The sequence below is a fragment of the Amphiprion ocellaris genome, chromosome 19, assembly GCF_022539595.1.
Source record: "Amphiprion ocellaris isolate individual 3 ecotype Okinawa chromosome 19, ASM2253959v1, whole genome shotgun sequence".
Lineage (NCBI taxonomy): Eukaryota > Metazoa > Chordata > Actinopteri > Pomacentridae > Amphiprion > Amphiprion ocellaris.
Genome location: NC_072784.1, coordinates 8840757 through 8861182, shown reverse-complemented (window position 1 = coordinate 8861182; position 20426 = coordinate 8840757). Strand labels below are relative to the sequence as shown.

Here is a 20426-nt window from a genome sequence, read left to right as displayed (position 1 = left end):
TCAGCTAAGAACAGGAAACTGAAGCTACAATTCACACAGGATCACCAAAATTGGACAATAGAAGACTGGAATAATGTTCTTGAGTCTCGATTTCAGCTGCTGAGTTTTGTTTTTGGTCCTCTATTGTTTTCTATTGCCAGGATTATTAGTTATTATTAATACTTCATGAAGTGGTGAGAAATAACTTGTCTGCAGTGATATTTTAAGCAGCTGGTATCTCAGGTGTCTTTAATCTTGAGTCGAATGTTGAGCCTATTAAAATGGACGAAAACACAGATTGAGTTATTTGGTACCATTGTGTGCATCACACTTAACCCTTTGAAGCACAACATGGGTCAAGAGATACCCATTTTCCACTGAATATGGGTCACTTTTGACTCATGTTGTGCATCAAAAGGTTGACATGAACAACAGAAAAGCAAGGGCAGAGTTGTCTGAGGAAAAAAGGGAGGAAACAACTGTCAAACAATGTTCCTCTGATCACAACTGCTAATACTTTTAGGAAATTTAAGGTATCATAACCGCCCTCTTTGGACAAGGCTGCAAGAAGGATGATGAAAACCTCCAAGATGAAATCATAAATCAAAATATGGATCTTTACAATGGTATTTGTGAAATTTTAGCGTAATACATCAAACACTGTTTTAAAAAAAACTCTGTCCATCCACTTTTGCCCCCCCCCCCTTTTTTATTGGACATTGAAATTTTAGGCTATGTTTGAACAGCAATATCTTGGAACAATTGTAAAAAAAAACAAAAACAAAACAAAAAAAAAAAACGCTTGAAATTTTGTACTTTCCTATCATGCGAAGTCCAAAAAGAAAAATATGCCCATGTTAAAAAATATATATTTTTTTTATATTGTGAAACTGTTCTGCTAGAATTATTCATCTAGCAATACCTGTTTTTGTAATACAACTAGTCATACCTGCTTAATCAGTTATTAAAGTTAAATGAAGCTACCTTTTTTGTAGTATTTCATATTAAAAGTATTCTTGGTTTTGTACTAGTGTGACATTCAACTTCTATATCACCAGTTAACTTCTGCATTTTCATTTTTTTTGTTATTGTGTGCCTAAAGAGGAGACTTTCCATGACAGCTTTAACAGTTTTTCATATTTCACCACAGGTATTGTTCAATATTGCAGAATAATGAGAAATAATAGTGACACTTTTAGGCCTTCATCTAATAATTCCTAAGATATTGTCATTCAAACATTAATGTACAAAACATGCTGAAAGCAGGTCGACCGGCAATTTTCTTTTTAAAAAGAAAAAGGATACATCAAGCTACAATTTCATTTATTAAATACCAATATGGATTTTATGCTATGAAACTTTTAGGCAAATCAGAGGGGGGCAAGCAGAAATTGTTGATGATCTGAGATGGAAAGACCAAGCTTTGAAGGTATACCATGGAGGTATACCATCCAGCTAAGTGTTAAAGCTCTGAATCAGTCACAGCTCCAACTAGATATTGACCTAAAAAATACATTTAAAACCAATAATGGATAAGGAGAAAACACAAAACGGCTGCTATAAGCTTGATCTTTATCCAACTAAACCTCAATCATTTTTTGGAAAGAAAAAAAAAAACCTCAAAAGTAGGTTTCAAAATATTTAGTTGCTAAAATCTTCGTCCACGCCATTTTTATGTTGTTTTTTAAAAGGTAATTTTGCAAATCAAAAGCAAAGTGTGGAATATAGATGCCAGTTTCAACAAAAGAAGGCTGATTTATTCTTCAATCTGGCTCTTCCTCCTAAGCTGTGAAAACAAAAAAACCCCATGCATTTTTAAAGAGATATTGTAGGAAAACATCTGAACCTCAACCATTTTTTAAAGTGAAAACTGCATCATTTTTTCAGCATCATCATTTTTCACATTAACTGTGAAATAAACGCTGTGGCTAGACTGTGCTCAGACAATGAACACACTTGGTTTTCCCCAATTTATTATTTTATTGTCATAGTTGTCTGATTTAATAACATTTGAACACGTTCAAGCACGCTGCCAGAACGCCACATGAGAAACCAAAAAACTGGGTAAAAGCAAAGGGAAACATGTACACCCAAGATAAACATTTGGTTTCAACTGGTTAAGTTCTTTCAAACAGTTTCTTTTGCAAGTTACTTCTGAAAATCATTTTTATACTCCAAGCAAAAAATCCTGGTCCACATCTGTTTACAGATATAACTTCTGCCTTTTGTCATTGTCATTTATGTAAGCAAGGAAACAAAAATTACTTGAAAAAGAAATAAAAATAAAAATCATGTAATGATGAGTCGACCATAGTAAGGAGGTGGGGGCAGGTGGAGGGAGGGCTAACCCAGAATGGCATAGCTGAGCTCTCAATATGAGAAAGCTGACTCGTGTGGACATCATCTTGGTTTGTCATTTGCTTAAAAACAGGTTTTCTTTTTCACATGAGTTTTTTTGTTTTTATTTTCTGAAGCTGATCTTCGGCACACAGAAGAGGGGCGTGACAGGGAGGTGCCGTCGCCGCTAATAACAGTGTGGGCGGGTTATGACCAAGAAGCTCCGCCTGCTCCTTCTCACCAGGACTCCCAGAGAGTTCCGTCCTCTTCAGTCCCGCTCGGCGACCAGCTTCAGCACCTTGCCGATGGCGATGGTCTTACCTGAGAGGAACACAAAACAAACGTCACTTTTCTGACTTTAACCGAGTTTAGTGCTGAATCTGTTCGTCACATTAAAATCCTTCTAAATCCCTTAAACCACACAGATTTACCATTTGACAAGCTTTAAGACAACTTCAGGATTATTTTACTACTTTGAATATTAAACTCTTATCTTGATCATTTCAAGGGCCTGTCATAAATACTAGAACTTGTTTTTTTTTTTTTTTAATACAGAACAGTCTGGGAAAACCAGATCCAACTTACATTAGATAACACTTACATATTTTGTATATTAGCCTTAATAATAAGACAAATTAAAATCATGGTATTAAAAATTCTACATGTATCTCACTATATAATGCTGGCAGCAGAGATAACGTTTCATAATTGTGTAGAGGAGATTGTCTGGAATCTGGTATTATCACAATATTGTACTGTATTATATTGTATGAATTTCAAGCTGGTTAAAAATATGTGCTTTGAACCTGATGAAATTAACCCTAATTTCATTCACTGGAGTGTTGACATACTTGCAGAGGTGGTGAACAGGGCAGATGTTTGACCTATTCAACTAAGAAGTCTGTAGGAAAATGGGTCAGGAAATAAGCAAAGAAGTTTGAGTCGTTTCCATAATGTTATTACTCTGGTGTGTATAAATATGTCCCCATCATTTAGGATTATTTCCTCTCAGTTTATTGCATACCTGGAGTATCAGACAGCAATAAGATCCACGAGTGTCTCCAAAGAGAGAGAGTTGCGCACAATTAGGAATGGAGCAACAGTAGTAACTTCATTCATTAGCATTTAACTATAAATGATCCTGGACACAGAAGGACCAATCGGCTTCTAACAGCAGGTCACATTTTATACTTTTGTTTACTTCAGACAGGTGAGCGGTTTCTGCTTTTTATGCTGCATGCCAAGTGTGGAATCTGATTACTCGATTAATCGCCAGAATACTTGATTACTAAAATAATAATAAGATAGCTGCAGCCTTACATCTCTTGTCACACTGTCTAGTCCAGCGTGAATGACAAATATCATTTTAACTGATTGATGACACCAGCAGTGTTTCATGCCCTTTGTCTAAAAGGGGCTCTAAAGTGTCATACATGTAGGTAACCCACCTTCGTCCCGTAAAGTAAACCGTCCCATCTGAGGAAAATCTTTAAAGGTCTCGAGGCAAATGGTTCCTGCTGTGCGCAGACGGGCGATGCAGACCTGGTCCTGTTTGACAAATCGTGGTCGTGTCTTACTCTTCTCTCCTGTTTTCTTGTCTACAAGACAGATTAAGGCCTGCGGGGAAAGAACAACAGAATGTCAGCACACACCAATGCAGTGGCATGAATATTATTCTCAAACAGTATCTGTAACCACTCTGTAAATATTACATATGTATGATTACATTCCTGTTTTATCGTGGTTGTCAGCTGGGAAGTAACAAGGCAAAGGCATAAAACATATATTAAACCAAAAGCATAACAAGTAGAGCAGAGTATGTTACGCACATCACACTGCATGTGGCCAACTGATAACTTTTTTTAACAAACACTGTTGTCATTTTTCAAGAAATCACTTTCCAGGTCAGGAATGAAGACCAGTGTGAGACTATATCTCCTAATGTGGATGTCCCATTTTAAAAGTCAACAACCAAAACAACTAAGAGACCATTTATTCTTACTGTAATTTGGACTTCTTCGATGCAGGTGTGAATGTGAAGGACTGCGTTATAACCTGGACAGATGATGGACTTGTGTTCAATGATGACAATCTATGGGGGAAAAAAGTTACAGTGATCAGTAGAAGGTACATCCAAACAACATTTTCTCACTTTTCTCACTGCAAAATTCCTCATGTCTCCTACAGGGATGTCCGATGTTGGCATAAAAATGTAATATTGGTCAATATTGTTATCGTTTTTTTAGCCTATCATGAAAACCGATAAAATAATGAGTGGATTTCACCGACAGTTATCAAAATTGTACAGTATCGTTGCCACATTGTAATAGACTCATAGAGGGAGTGAGGGTGTGAACTGTTGCTTGAGACAATAAAAAATATATATATGGCATTCTTTCCATAACTTAAGTTGAAGTAGTTTTCTTATTTTGCACAGACAATCTTCACATTTGGAAAGCCTTCTTGCATTTGAGAATGCATCCAATGGGGCATCACAATAAAATTAGGTATGATGTGTTAATTCCACGATAGGAGATATGTGACATTACCTAAAATTAGCTAAATAGCCCACATATATCGGGATTGGTCGATATCGGAATCGGAAATTGAGAGTTGGACAATAACAGCATATCGGTTATTGGCAAAAAAAAGGCAATATCAGACATGGCTAGTCTCCTAGTATGCACTTCAGTTTGTTTAGCTGGACTCCAGAGTCCTCTAAACAGGACATGACCTCTCAAGGCTTTCAGTCTGGTTGGAATATCTTTCTCAACCTGTCAACCCAGAGCCCACTTACACTGGTTGGTGGCATTTGTATGCCTGTCAAACAAGCCACTTTCATCCAGAAATGTCTTTCTTTATTGTTACCTCACTCAGATGTTTGAGCTTTCTCTGCTGAAGGAGGCAAGTTTTTCTGAGTTCACCTTAAATCTCAGTTTAACATGTACCTGAACAGCGTCCTTCACAGTGTGGAGCTGTTGTGTGAACTGACCTGGGCGTCAAAAGTACGTCCTGAATGACAGAGGTTTTCAGCATTACACAGGATGAAGCCTGGTAAGATCTCTTCCTCCTCAATGCCCTTCAGTCGCAGTTTGAGGTTTTCACCGGGCCCAGCATCATCCGTCTCAACATCGTCTGAGAGAAGACTCAACACCTCCACCACATGCTGCACGACAAGAGGGGAGGACAGAAACATGGAATGAGAAGACTAGATAAAGATGCATCCAGTTGACAGCGTTTCACAGTGTAGAATAGAAACAATGCCACTAAAGACAGAGCAGTAGTTAAAATAAGTAACAGTCAGACAGAATTTAATTCCTACCAGTGTGCATAGCAGCTAGTTACTAGCAACTTACTGTAGCACAATGTCAATGTGATTATTCCTGAGGTGTGTCAAGTACAGTGGGCCTACACAGGACTTTCACAGAAATAAAATGACTTTGTACACTCATAATGGAAAGCATGTACAACACCTCCAAAGCCCAGGATTGGCTACTTCAATTGCAGTTCTTTTAATGATACATTTTAAAAGGTGTGGATGACAGAAAAATATTCTTGTGTAGTCTGTCCTTACAAGTAATTGTTGTGAGCACCATTTATTCCCTGAACATGTGCAGTTTGTGCCTTTGCAGTGTGGTCACAGATTTTGGAAAGCACACAGGCGTCCAGAGAGGCATTTACTGACCATTGCTAACAGGGGTGGAAGAGTAAATTTATATTCTGAAACTTTACATTTTTCACACATACAGATGCTGCGTTTCTTGGCTAGAACATCTGTTTTTCATGAATTACTGTGTGGAGACTTGCCTAGGCAATAATAACTCTTGGTATGTTTAAAAATGAAGGCCTACCTGAGGTGTTACACTGAATAGCGAATGTTAAGGATGTGCTTTACTGAAGTTGTCAGCTATTGAATTTAACTCACTATATTTCATTTTCTACGAATACCCCATGATGCAGTGTCAAAACTTGTATTTTTGTAATAAATAAAACAACCAGCTGATGGAAGACAAGGTTGATGGGATACCTTACCCTGTTTGGCATCATGACCAGCTGCTGTGCTTTACTGATAGAGCCCGACTCCAGTTTGCCCAGAACCACAGTTCCCATGTCCTAATAATGAGACAGATCAGCAGTGTGTTACACAGCAGGTGAACAGTGTTTGCATTAATCCAAGATAAGATGTCGTGGTTACATCTTTCCACATTTAGGTGGGTTCTCTCTTACCTTTCAGAGAAATGGTGCAAAGGCAATTTCAAATGGCATAAAACCACATGAATATACCAGTATTTTACACATGAATACACCAGCTTTTTACAAGCAGCAGTGGCCCAATCTCTGCCTTTTAGTTTACAAACTTGGATTTTAGAATACAGGGGGTCCTCGACTTACGGCGGAATTTCATTCCTAAGGTGTGTTGTAAGCCAATTTTCTCCCTAAGTGGGAACTCTGGTGAAAATGTAAACAAAGCCGTTACGTGCATCACCATATCGACCAGTTTACATATTTGGACGACTACAGTAACAAAAACAGTCATTAGCTCACACTGAAACACAACATGGTAGGAAAATACCGGTGAAAAAATATAAACCGTCAGTCTGACTTGTACTTGGGAGCCATAATGAAGTTAGCAAATGTAGCAGTAAACATAAACAAAGTCGTCTTGCAGCGCTGCGTGACTACTGTACAAACAGTATTCATCCGCTCCGCTCGCTGCGTCACCAATTATTTGTCTGCTCCGTTTGTCAACTAGTTTCACCAAACCACTTCCGACGTAACACTGCACATTAAACTGAGGACCGGCCCATAATCAGTTCCGACGTAACTGCAAAGTGGCATAAGTTGAGGACGTCGTAAACTGAGGACCCCCTGTAAAATGCACTTTCGGATAGTTAAAATGTATCTGGAAACACTGAGCTTGTTCTAGTATTAAAAGTAGGAATGAAGCAGACTGTAAAAACCAACAACAGATTCTCACCTTGTATTTGTCTACGATGGGCAATCTGACAGGGCCATCACTTGATCTGTTGAAATTTGGCAAACTGTCCAAGTGTGGAATGAAAGGTAGACCTCTGTAATCACATTAAACAGGGACAGACATGAGCTAGTATCGATAAACAAGAAAAATAATTCCCCATACTGACATTAAGGAGTTGCTGAGAGAAGCTGCAAGACTTACGTATACCAAGAGCACATGTCAGTGGGCTCCTTCAGGTTGGCTCCTGTCAGCCCGGAACACGGCATGAAGTGAATGTCTTTCTTCGGGTTGAAGCCCACCTTCTTCAAAAATGGCACCAGTTTCTCTTTACACTCTTCATACCTGTGGGTTCAGACAACAGGAAGGATGGCAACATCTTCACACTGACATTTAGCCAGACAGATTAAACCCTTTGACGCACAACATGGGTCAAAAGATACCCATTTTCCATTGAATTTGGGTCACGTTTGACCCATGTTGTGCATTAAGGGGTTAAACGTAGAACATGTCGGCTGCACATTAACTATCTATCCTAGTAATTATCAGGTAGATTAAAACAGAACTAAACCCAAAGAGAATTTATGTGGGCCCAAGCAACAACCAACTTTGCCTTTTCTTACAGAGCAAACCAAGTAATATAGAAAATGAGACGCCATATGTAAATTCAGTATCTCAGTAACCAAACCTCATACCTCTGAACCACAATATCCTATTTCCTGACATTGTATGTGTGTGTGTGTGTGTGTGTGTGTGTGTGTGTACTGACAGTCCTTTAGGTTTCCCTACAGTTACATGCTTTGCAAATATGTTGTAATACTGAAAGTAGTCAAAGGCTGTGGCTCACGTTGTCCACTGTCTACTACAATCAATGTGCACATACTCGAGTATATATATATATATATATATATATATATATATATATATATGCGGCTACAAACTGTTCAGCAAGCACAAAAACAGGCTGCTAATAGAAAGCTGAAAACACTAAACACTACAGCATGCATGCTTGTTACGTGTATGTATTTTACATGTTTGTCTCTATGTTCTTCCATTCTTCATAGATGTTGCTTATTTGTTGCATGATGTGTTTTGGTGTGTTTTGGAATACGGTGGAGCTTGTTAGGCACTTAAGCAGATTAAAAAATCAATCAGAAACAAAGTCCTGCAGATAAATAAATCAAAGTCTAGCTTTTTGTTATTAGGTTTCTTCAATACTGTTATTTGCTTACAGGATTTGTAGAAGCTGACAATTAACAAATTATACCCAAAACACACTGCAGGACCGAACTAGTACTGTGGATATCATTTCACTTGTGTGGTGGGAGAACACAGGAGTCCAATATGATGCAAAGTTCCTCCACATGTAAATTGCTTCACTGTTCAGTTGGAACATCATGACATGTCTGCATGAATTTTTTTATACTTAGATGTTGACATTGTTGATATAAATGTGACTCATGAGTTGTGGTTCTGTGTTTCACTATGAGATAAACCATGAGTTTTGTGTACTGTTACTGTCCATCTGCCTACCTTTCCAGGCTCCAGTTGACTGTAGGATCATCCATTTTATTCACCAGAACTATCAGGTGCTTGACACCGGCTGTTTTGGCCAACATGGCATGCTCACGCGTCTGTCCACCCTTCTCAAAGCCAGTTTCAAACTCGCCTTTCCTGGCAGAGATCACCTAAGAGACATGCATTGATGTTGTAGTGTAGTCTACAAGCGCAGCTGAACATAAATGGTCCATCAATTGCAATAAAAGGAAACAACTGGCTTTACTGCATTTCACTTTAATAGTAGTATGCAAATAGGCTTGCTTTAAGGCACTATGTGTGCTGATTTGAATTCCTGAAGCTTTTTAGTTTCAGAATAATGAGTAGAAAAATGCTTACTAGTTAGACTTCTCTTTACCTCAACTGTTTAACAACAACAACTGTTCATTTCCTCTACTTACCAGGACAGCCAAGTCTGCTTGTGATGCACCTCCAATCATGTTGGGCACAAAGCTTTTGTGACCTGGAGCATCTAGGATGGTAAAGTGCTTTTTGTCTGTCTCGAAGTATGCCCGGCCCACCTCTACCGTCTTGCCTTTGTCCCTCTCCTCTTGGTTGGTGTCCAAAGCCCAGGACAGATACCTGAAAACATGAAATGTGGCATATTACTGTTGACTTGGATACTTGCAGTTTCTACAGTTTGGTACATAGATCAACACAGATATGTACACTGTGATCTAAGCTCAGATTAGCCTAGCTGAAGACACAGCCACACGTGTTTCCTGATCATATTAACATAATCATAATAAGAAATAATACTCACACTGATAATGTCAGAAACCGCACATTACAATTTAGTCAGCAAACAGCATTTTCAGTGTTCTGGATTGAAATAAAACATGAAAGTTCATTCAGATAAAACAAGATGTAAACTCACCAGGTTTCTCGGTTCTTCTCCTTGGCTTCTCTCTCGTACTTTTCTAAGGTCCTCTTGTCTACCATTCCTGTTAGGTACCTATTGGAGGGAAAAGGGGCAACCAAGCAATACACCACATGTCAATGGCCTGATGTAATGAATATAACTTGACATCATAGGCAAAAGCAGAGATAAAATAAGAGAAAAAGTAGTCTATTACTCACATGATTTGTCCACCAATAGTGGACTTCCCAGCATCTGAAAAAGGAGCAAAAGGAGTAGGTTTTAGATTAAACTAAATTTTACCCATTACTTATGCTTTAGCCTGGGAGGCGGCTGCAAAAGTTCCAGAGAGGCCAACCAGAAAGAAATATTGAATATAAAACCAGTGCCAAATGCATAATGTGGTATCAAAGCTCGACCTTCATTTCACCAATTCAGTGACAAGTAGAAGCACAATGACTATAGCCCAGTCTGCTACTCATTGAATGTAACAGAATTCTATGGTGTGCAACATAAAATACCATGCTAACAACTTAACACAGTCTGTATCCCATTTCAGACATGGATACATAGCTGGCTTCATTAATCTGTTAAAGTGACAGCATTTTGTCATTCAGACATGGCTCACTTTTATGATCAAGTCACGTGAAGTCAGTAGTCATATGTTTCCATAATGTAGCTTTAGGAACATTTCTAACTGTCACATTAGAAGTACGTAATGGAAACAGCAAAATAAAAAAAAAAAAAAAAAAACTACCCCTATTTTGCTGGCTTGAGGTGGTTTTTGACGTGGAAAAAAAATTGTTAATGCCTTTTGTAGAAGTTTTTCAAATAAGTTCTGATGTAGTTCAACTCGCAGGATTGATCAGCCGATTTATGAACCATAAAACACAACCAATACCAGTAATGGGAAAGAATAATAATAATTTGCATGACTAAGAAAATTTGTGAAGATTTCCATCCATTTGTCTCACATAGATGGCCAAAGATGAGATTGCCAAACAACTAGCTTTGATTTTTGTGGCTTTTTCCCCCCACTCTGTTTAGGACTGCCCTGTGCAACGTTGTCTATACCGTCACCTTCAGACAACGTTGTTTCTGTGTTTCAAAGCAGTTAATCAAAACAAGCCTAATTTGCATCTGTATAATTTTTCACAACATTTTAAAAGTTTACTTATAACTTGCTTGACAATTTATATGGAAACACGGCTAATGATACTGGGCAAACGTAACTGTACCATATTCACGAGGTCAGACAGCACATAAAGCATGATATCAGTTTTCTTCCGGCTACGCTCTAATTTTTAACATTAAACATGAATGGTGCACTATTATGCATAATACACTCACAAGAACAGATGCTTTGGTAACAAGTTAAGGGCAAAGTTCTAAAAATAGGACAATTTCTTTGATATCTAATGTTCTAAATGTACTGTTGATGCTGTCAGTTCTGGAGAAAACAAAAACAAAAAACACGTGGAATGGTGGTGGCAAACGTGGGCGCAAAAACAAGTCTATTGTAACTTGTGGTAAAAAAAAACTAAATTTGTCTCGAGTATGGAGACATTTAATGTTCAAGTCGGTGATCAGGAATAAGTTATGGACAACCCAAAGCCCAAATACAAACAGTGGTCTATATTGGGATAACTCACAGCTAGGAATAGTAATGAGTAATTGTTAATCCATTAATAGCAGTTATTAATTTAACCAATGTATTGTAGGTTTGCTACAGCACCTTGTGCCACCAGACGGAGCATCTTACTGTGAAACTCAGTTACGGGTGTGTTTATTTACCACCTGTTAAGGCCTCTAAACACTGTGTGATTATCGGCGGTCCAAGATGAAAGATAACAATCGTGAGAAAATCGTGGCGATATTTTTGGTCTTGGCTCTAAATTGGTGGTCCAGCATCGCTCTGTGAGACAGGTTCAAGGACGGCTGTTGTCATGATCTCGCGACCAAAGACAAGCTGCGATAAAATTCTGGCAGTGTCAGAAATTTGGGGTGATCATCTCACAGTGTGACTGCTGCTGTGACCTTCGTCAACTAACCAACCAATAGAAATCCAGTATGAAATGATGCACTGATCAGCACGACACTGGCGTTAAACCCAAATGGATGATTTGCAGTGACAAAATGCATCAAAACAAGTATGTGGGATTTAAACAAAGAAGACAGTCTAGTAGAGTAGTGGCAGCAGAAGCCTTTTTGACATGTCCTCCAGCTTGTACCAAAACAGGACAAAAAAGGACCAAACATGGAAGGATATTTCATTTTTTGGGATTTCTCTCTAAACACATAAATGTCAGGAGGGCGAATGCTCCGTTCATGTTTCGCTAGTTTCCCTGTGATTGTAGGTGCTCCGTTTATGCTTCAGTTGTTTATTTTTCATAGATGGACGGCACACGCTTATGACGTTTTATTCTTACGCATTCACGTCGACTCACGTACATCATAGGCTGCGATTCAGCTGCCTTTTCACAGAGCAAACTTCACGTCGTGCCCAAAGATTATTAGATTCATGTTGTACAGTGTAGCAAGCTGTGAACTTATAAGACTGTTAAAATCACACAGTGTGTACAAGCCTTTAAGGGTGACAAAACAAATTCAAACTTCCTGCTGTGTAACTGCTAACTTAATACATAACTTTAAGAAACTCTGCAGCATCAAGCTGTCAGAAAAGTGTCTGGTTGCTGTCCAGTAAGTGAGGGTCATGGTGACACTAAAGTAGGAGTTTCAAGCACCAACACAGGCTAGGAAGGGAGTATCTGTCAGCAGAGAGCAGCTGTGGCTGCTTAAAGCTGCCAACGTTCAGAAGCAGCAGGACTACATGCTTCTAACAGCCTTAAAACTAAAGTAAAGATGTGTGCCGGTGATGCATTTTAGAGGTAGCAGGAAATACTGACAGATTTTCTGGACTGATAAAGCTGCAGTGACAGTATTTACAGACATCTGTACCAACTGAGCAGCTGTACTAATGTTACTTACAGTCAACAAGTCCCTAGATCATGTAGATCAGGCGACAGGATTATTTTGAAAACAATTTTGATAACTGCTGACAAGTCATAATAATGTTACAGATTATTTGCTGAGGAAGACTGCCGCTTGTTTGTTGTCTAACACTTCATTTATAATCGAGGTAAACTGGTGTTTACTTTATGTGGTGTTCACACTCCTGATGTCAACAAGGTGATCATTCATTTTCTGCCTCTGATTTATTCTGGAGTCCAGAGAAGCGTCATATTTTTTACTCCCCTCACCTCCATGTGTATAAATGCTCTACCATCTCTCACTTTCCTCTGCAAAGGACAAATTGTCATTGGTTTAAAAGATATGCAAACAAGCCAGTGCACATTTTCCCCAACAGTTCAAAAATACTGAGGTGCAGACAGACAACTTAAATTGTTACTGTAAAAGTAACTCCTGTATTTTATGTATCAAATTGCTTGTATTTAATATTTTAATGTCTGTCTTTGTTTACTGACATTTGCTTCTGCCTCTCTTGGCCAAGGTCACCCTTGTGAAAGAGGTCTCGATCTCAATGGGTCTTTTATCTGGTTAAATAAAAGTTAAATAATGAAAAGACCATTATGTACTCCATAATGACAATGGGAGACTAGTATATTAATGGTACTCCTACTCTGACCAATACTGCGCCAGTATTTTAATCTTATCAGTGCTCTCTAAATTAAGAACACAGTTAACATTACTTTACCTTTGCGCTCTCCTTTTTAATTTTCATTTTTCATGATGCTATGACCATTTCAGACTGCATTTAGAAACGCACCCATAGCTAAATAATCAGCTAGTTACTTTTAATCATTAACCTATGTTTGTATAATTCAGTTAACTTCACGTGTGGGCTCCTGGCTGCTAGCATACATAACATATCTGGGATAACAAGAGATGACCTATGAGCTAGGTAGTCAAACTGTGCACTTCTCTGCCTCTATGTGATGAACCTTTATTGGTCGTCGCCACAGATCAATTGCGTTTCCACTCAAAAGACTTGCATTGTCAGCATTGAGTCTCCTAAAGTGCATCCTCACAACTGCAATAATCCAACAGGTGTCCGGACTTACCTACGTGCCCGATGAACACGACGTTAATGTGTTCCTTTTTGGGGGCGTCCGGTTGTACAGGTGGAACTTTGGGCACTGGCATTTCTTCTTCCTCCTCCATCATCTCAGAGGCCGTCTCCTCCACAGCTGCAGCCACCGCTGGTCCCCGGTCCCCACAGGACCCGCCTCCTGGCTCTTCCTCACTTGGTTCAGCCTCTTTCTGGTCCCATGGCTCCTCTGTGGTCATCTCTGTGTCACCGTTCTCCAGAGGAACTGTGTATATACACAAATGCAGCACACATCTTTCTTACTTTTTCATCACTAAACACAGTTATACCAGCATTTCTTTTGAGTGAAAAACTATGGTAAACATCAAATTTAGTACAAACTCTAAAGTGTCAACGAACCACTGCGAGTTCTACTCTCAGGTGGGATGGCCAGCTTTAGCCACCAGAAGGATCCATCATTGGTATACTTTCATACACAAGGCAATACTTGGACTACTGCCCACCTACATTTGTTCTCTAACTGCACAGAAAAGTTCTCATCTTCCTTGCTCTGTTCACAAGATCATTTGTTGCTTTTTGTTCCATATGTTCACAATTAAGTGGGTAAAAAGGCTTTTGTTTACTCTGCACCTTTTGCATGGAATATGTTGCAGAAAGACTGGAAATTAACTGAGTTAATCTCATTGAGTGTTTTTAAATCTAAACTGTGAGTTCTTGAGGCTGACTCCACAACATGCACTTGTTTTTCCATAATGTTCTTGTAAATATTGCTTTTTTCATATTCTAATTATGTCATAACTGTATAATTTTATAACTGTGTTTTGTATTTGCTGCTGCCAATCTTGGCCATGACTTCCCTGAAACAGAGGTTCTTAATCTCAACAGGATTTCTCCTGGTTAAATAAAGGTTAAAAAAAACAAATTTTATGTATGTATGTGTGTATACGTATACACACACACACACACACACACACACACACACACACACAGAGAGACACACACACACACACACACACACACACACACACACACACACACACACACACACACACACACACACACACACACACACACACACACACACACACACACACACACACACTTATCAAAGGTTTTTCACATTTGTTTATAAACTCTTGATACTGGAAACATTTTCTAAGTTGTCTGTCACAGATTAGCTTATTTACTGTAAACTGGAGTTTTCATGTTCTTGTTGGAAAAAGTAAGAAAAGAAGCTAACAATGAAAATATCCAAAAAGCAATGACAATGTATTACTGGAGAGGATGTGTTCAACGCAATATTAAACAAATTTGCATTACATACCTATAGACTATTTGCTCTCCTACCTTCTCATGTAACTGAAGTTACAATGTTTTTTTTCTATTTTTAGCTAGCAGCGTCAAAACCATCGGTGTGTACATCAGTTAGCCGCTGAACTTGTTAAGGTGTATCTATACATTTTGACAATACCATTTTAATCAATACAGTTTGATGTTGCAGTACATAACTCTCCACTCTCCATCTGTATGCGTGCCCAAATCCAGCACCACGCAGCATGGAGGCGGAGACAGCATGGACAATAATAAATAATATCTTGAAGTTTGAAGGTAATGTTAAGTGTATGTGTGCCAATAGTTGACAAAGTTTGTTGACTTCTGGAAACATCACACCAAGACAGAGCTGTAATATAAACATACTGGGACACTGAATAGCCTAGAGCAGTGTGGTAAAGTGAGCCATCGATGGCTACAATCTAGTCCGGCCAGTTACTGTTTGAATTTTGGAATTCTCTGCATTCACTTAGGGATGCTGGAAATGGTTAAAATGGATGCTTAAAGACGAGTGAAGGATGAAAACAGTTCATGTACACAGTGAAATGATTAGTATTTTAAACATCATACTGAAAAATTCTTAAATAAATCTTATGAGAATGTAGTTTTTTGTATTTTATTTGGCTCACTGTTTGTTTTAGTAAAATTGCTTGTGCCATCTTTTAAGTGGCTCTGACTAAATGTTGAACCCACTAAGTAGAAAATAATGAGCCATACCATGCATGCCCATTTAGCCTTAAAAATACAAGATATAATTTATGTCCACGTCGCCCAGCTCTACTGTCACGTAGCGATTACATGGGTAGTGTACAGTGATAGCAACCACAGCATGCAGTGATTTTAAAACTGTGCCACAAAAGCATAAACATTAATTGGGATTCAGAGAAAAGCCACCGCAGCACTGGGATACTGTTAGATATGTTTTAAACAGACCAGCAATGAACATTTAGCATAAAAGGATGAGACATAACATGCAATCACGCTCTGACATAACAGGTCCTGGTCAAATGTATAATCAATTATCAACTCGCAAATCAGTTTATTCTCTTAAAAAGACTGTCAAGTATTTTTTTAATTTTAGTAAATCTGGATCTACTTGACAGAAAACTTATCCTGCCTTGCGTTCATCAAGTAAATGTGATGTTTTTATATCTGGAAAACACTACACAGTGCTTGCGATTTCCAAACCATGCGTAAAATAGTGCGTCTTCCCAGAGTATTCACCAACAGCATTTTACTATCCATGACATTGATTTGATTGGACTATACCAGCAATCTCTGACTGAAATTTAGTATCAAGTGTTTGCTCACTGGCCTGGGTATCTTTTATACCTATTCTATTCTCAATTTAACATATTTATACATATCTAAAAACTCTGAATATACTGATGTGTGTATATTCATGGGAAAACTTACGTTAGTAAATGTGGCAAGACTTTAGTCAACCATTGTAATCAATTTTGCATCGTTTGTAAGTTCTTCTTCGCTCAGTAACACAATTCTGAGTCAGATCTGTTTATCTTTCATTTTCATAATAATATATCATTGTGTGCCACAGCAAGCTACATCTTGGTAGAGTAAGGGGAGGGATTACACTGATTTCATTGGAAGCATAACTAGCTCACAATGTGTTCTCTGTAAGGGCGAAAAATTAACAGAGCTCTACCCTACGGCAAACCATGAAGGAACTGTAGATATGCTTAAAGTGGCCAGTAATCATATGGCGTGATACATATACACAACTCTCTTGTAGAAATCCCTGTGTTTATATATAGGTAAAGTGCATAACATTTTAATAATTATAACCTTTGTATATTATTCTTCTCCTGTTCTAGCAAAGACATGCAATCGCGTCAAAATTGGACATCAGCCAACTATCCTTTTCACTTGGCTCTGCTTTCTGCCTCCATGTTGCATACGCATTTCTGTAATATAACAGCTGAGAAACCTTTGCATTAAAACTGTGTACAGATTTTAAGCAAATATTTAGGGAAGGTTTTATTGACTTTAAATAGTCACGTCTATAATTTCTCTGAACTATCAACAGCTGTGTTCACAGTCAAGAAGTTTTATGACTTGGACAAGTTGGCTACCACCCCAACTATTGTGGACATCAACTGTTGACATCCAATTGCATTTTGCTGCTTCTTTTTTTTCTAATAATGGAATACAGTCTGCATACAAATGTAAAACACATACTAAATCCATGTAAAGCATGCTTGTACTGGCAGAATAACAATAATAAACGATTGGATGCTGGATATAAACCGTTTTCCCCCCTGTTCACTAAAACCTCCAGACACAAGAACAGCTTCTTCCCCACTGCCATCACCCTGATAAACAGCTGAGCCACTCCTCCACACCTGTACAATATACCAATGGATACGTACATTATTTTTTGCACTAAGAACAGAATTTGCTGCTTTTTGCACTGTATCATCATCTAGAAAATATTATCCTCTCACTCCTGTGTTTATATATTCCTTTCTAGCTTGTAAATATCTGTATATACTGTGCTATGTTAGGGTGACACCAATAGCCGAAACCAAATTCTTTGTTTGTTGTGTATATATTTTGTTATTGAAGCTGATTCTGATTGTAGAGCAGCTGCATGTATGGTTGGACTTTATGCTGAGTTTTTATGTAATGTTATTGTGTATTATTAGTATTTCTAACTATCCATTACATATAATGCAGCCTCATACTGCTACATCCAAGATATCTCACTGCAAGAAGCACAGCCGTAGGTCTAAACAACCACACCGTCACCAAGAACCACACCAAATTACCAAGACAAATTCCTTGTATGTGTAAACTTACTTGTCAATGAGGACATTTCTGATTTGGATATCTCTAGTTTAAAAGTCAACTGAATTGTGGGTTCACTGCAAGCCTCTTTAAAGATGTTCCTGTACATTATGTGGCGTTATCTCTCACAGAAATACAGTCATCTGTGTTTAAAGTGATAATGACACGGTCACGTTGCGGTAGATGTAGAAATCAACACCGTTAGAAGGCTACAGACAGGGGGAGCGGGGCTTTCAGGCAAACTGAACTTCTGTAACTGGGTCTCGGTAACTCATGTTACCATAGGCTTTGTTAATCCTGTGGGCTCAGTGCGAGTCTGCAAACATCAGAACAATGAGGCGAACAGTAACTGAATGTATGTGACTCACGGCAGAGGTAACTAAACACAGATTCATACATACCAGTGCTGTCTGACACCTCCATGGTAGATATTTTTTCAACAGCAACTGAAAGAGAAGCAACGGTTAGGGTAGGTTTAAGTTCATTTAATTTGAGTCAGCCTGTTTCACTACCTACTGGCTGGATTTAAATAAGAGAACATGAATATGTAAAAATGACTGTGGCTACAATAAACAAATATTTGTGTTTCCAATATGTCTTCAGAGTCCTTCTTGTACTGGAGTTTTCAATAGTTTTTCATGTCAAGCATCTCCCTATTTTGGAGCACAACCTTTCATTTAGCATCAACTTATGGCTTATTGAATAAAAACAGCACAGTATCCGTAAAGCTGATCAACATCAGTGGACATAAGCACACGCTAATGTAAATTAAAAACGGTTTCGTGGTTTTCTGGTGACACAGCTTGATTCATCGTGTCGCACCAAACACTCACGTTTCCACTAATTTCTTTCCAGTGACGAGTTTAGCCTCTGTGGTCATGTGAAGTTGTGCTGTTACACAACTACAACAGGGGCGTTATGCCAAAAATATTTTACTCGTCTCCATTTACTTTTAAGAGCAAGCAATTTCTCGGTTAAGCCAAACACTGAGAGACACCGGCGCTGAACGTGAAACCACACCAGCTAACGAACATGCTAGCTAGCTAGCTGGCTACCACCGGTTGGATGGAACAAGCTAATGCCGGTTGAGTTGAGGACTTTTCAGACAGAGCTCAACAAGTTACAAGGCAGGTGTACTGTCGAATACCTAAACGGCATGAAAAAGACAGATAAGTCGTACACAGAGTCAGGCATACCAGCATAATTACTAACAGCCCAAACAGCAGGGCAGCTAGCTAGTTTGTCGCGCTTCAAGGAACGCGTGTCAGTACAGTGGCTAGTGAGCTAGCAGCCACCCAGCCCAGGCTACTGTAGGCTGCTAGCTAACGTAGCTTCCCAACGTGACAGTGAACTCACCAGCAGCATCGAGATTTTCCGAGTGTGCCTTTATGGCAAAAGCCGGAACAAATTCGGCGGCGTTTACGTTGGGCACAAACGGCTTAGCGTTCACGTTTAGGCTCGTGAATGCTGGTTCAAGTTGTCCGTCGATCGTGGCCTCCACATCGTCCTCTTGTTCCCAGGAATCAGGGGCAGTATCTCTCGGGTCCATCGTGGGTCTTGGATTTTCACTACTGTGAAATCTGAGCTACGCAGTTCTTGGTCCACGCAGGTTTCCGACCAAAACCTGACGTTTCGGTCGCCACTTGGAGTGATCGAGAGCGTCCCAACTCGAAGTGTGATGTTTTCTCCGCGACTCAGGTGAAACACGGCAGCCGGTCTCTCTCGGTCCAGACGCTCAGAGGATATTCGACTCAGCACTCCCAGAGACGGTCCGCGTGAGCTAATGCGTCCCTCAGTCGACGTGCTACCCGCAGTCGCCTCTGGGAAATGGAGTCTTCTTCAAAGGCGGAAAACGTCCACTTCAGAAGACTATTTTCAGGCAAAAAAACGACATCTCCCAAAGACCACGGAGAGACGGTTTACGTCAGTAGTTTCTGACCTTTTCAAGACCGCAGATTCGAGTCAACTTCTGGTTGAAGTAAAAATTAACGCTTTTATATTTCGTGAATCCAACCCAATTCACCCACTCACAGAAATTGTCCATATTTTTTAGTTTTGGTAAGTCTTTATACATAAGCACAACTGAAAATCTTACATACAGTTGCATGTACAAGTTTAGGTAACTGTTAAATTTACAATAGGTCAATGTTGACCCCTCTTTTATGAAAATTATTATTTTATTAAGTTTTAATTTTGTTTTGTTTTAACTTTTGCTATTATCTGCTGATTTAGGTATCCTACCCTGAAAAATAAGAACAGGTTGGAGAGAACTGTTATAGTAAGTCGAAAAGTCGCAGGGACTGACCTGAGAAATCTCTCAGAAATTTACAGACACAGCTTTTAAAAAGAGTTCAAGACCTTTATTTGACACAGTAACAACAATACACAGTATGACGCGCAGTTAAATGTATTGAGCACCTGTTTCAGACCAAAACAACAATAACAAGAATAAAAAATAAAAACACAAGATCACTACTGTTCAAAAATTTGGGGTCACTTAGAAATGTCCT

At 38.9% G+C, this 20426-nt stretch overlaps 1 protein-coding gene across 1 annotated transcript; it reads right to left on the bottom strand.

The window, feature by feature from the left end:
- Positions 1–1935: 1935 nt before the first annotated feature.
- Positions 1936–19692, bottom strand: gspt1l (G1 to S phase transition 1, like). Its single transcript, XM_023295758.3, has 14 exons — positions 19273–19692; positions 18318–18362; positions 13790–14041; positions 9929–9962; positions 9726–9803; positions 9250–9430; positions 8825–8979; positions 7496–7636; positions 7295–7388; positions 6349–6429; positions 5309–5482; positions 4319–4408; positions 3765–3933; positions 1936–2637 (listed from the first exon to the last, which is right to left on the bottom strand). The coding sequence occupies exons 1-14, from the start codon at positions 19463–19465 to the stop codon at positions 2585–2587; spliced, it is 1740 nt and encodes a 579-aa protein (XP_023151526.2). The 5' UTR covers positions 19466–19692; the 3' UTR covers positions 1936–2584.
- Positions 19693–20426: the final 734 nt, after the last annotated feature.

Excerpts from the sequence above, each read along its gene's own strand:
- gspt1l (XM_023295758.3), bottom strand. The coding sequence starts at position 19,465 with ATGGACCCGAGAGATACTGCCCCTGATTCCTGGGAACAAGAGGACGAT. Across the intron at positions 9,804-9,928 it reads ACTATTGGTGGACAAATCAT|GTACCTAACAGGAATGGTAG; the intron begins GTGAGTAATAGA and ends TCCCTCCAATAG. Across the intron at positions 5,483-6,348 it reads TGGTCATGATGCCAAACAGG|CATGTGGTGGAGGTGTTGAG; the intron begins GTAAGGTATCCC and ends CTTGTCGTGCAG.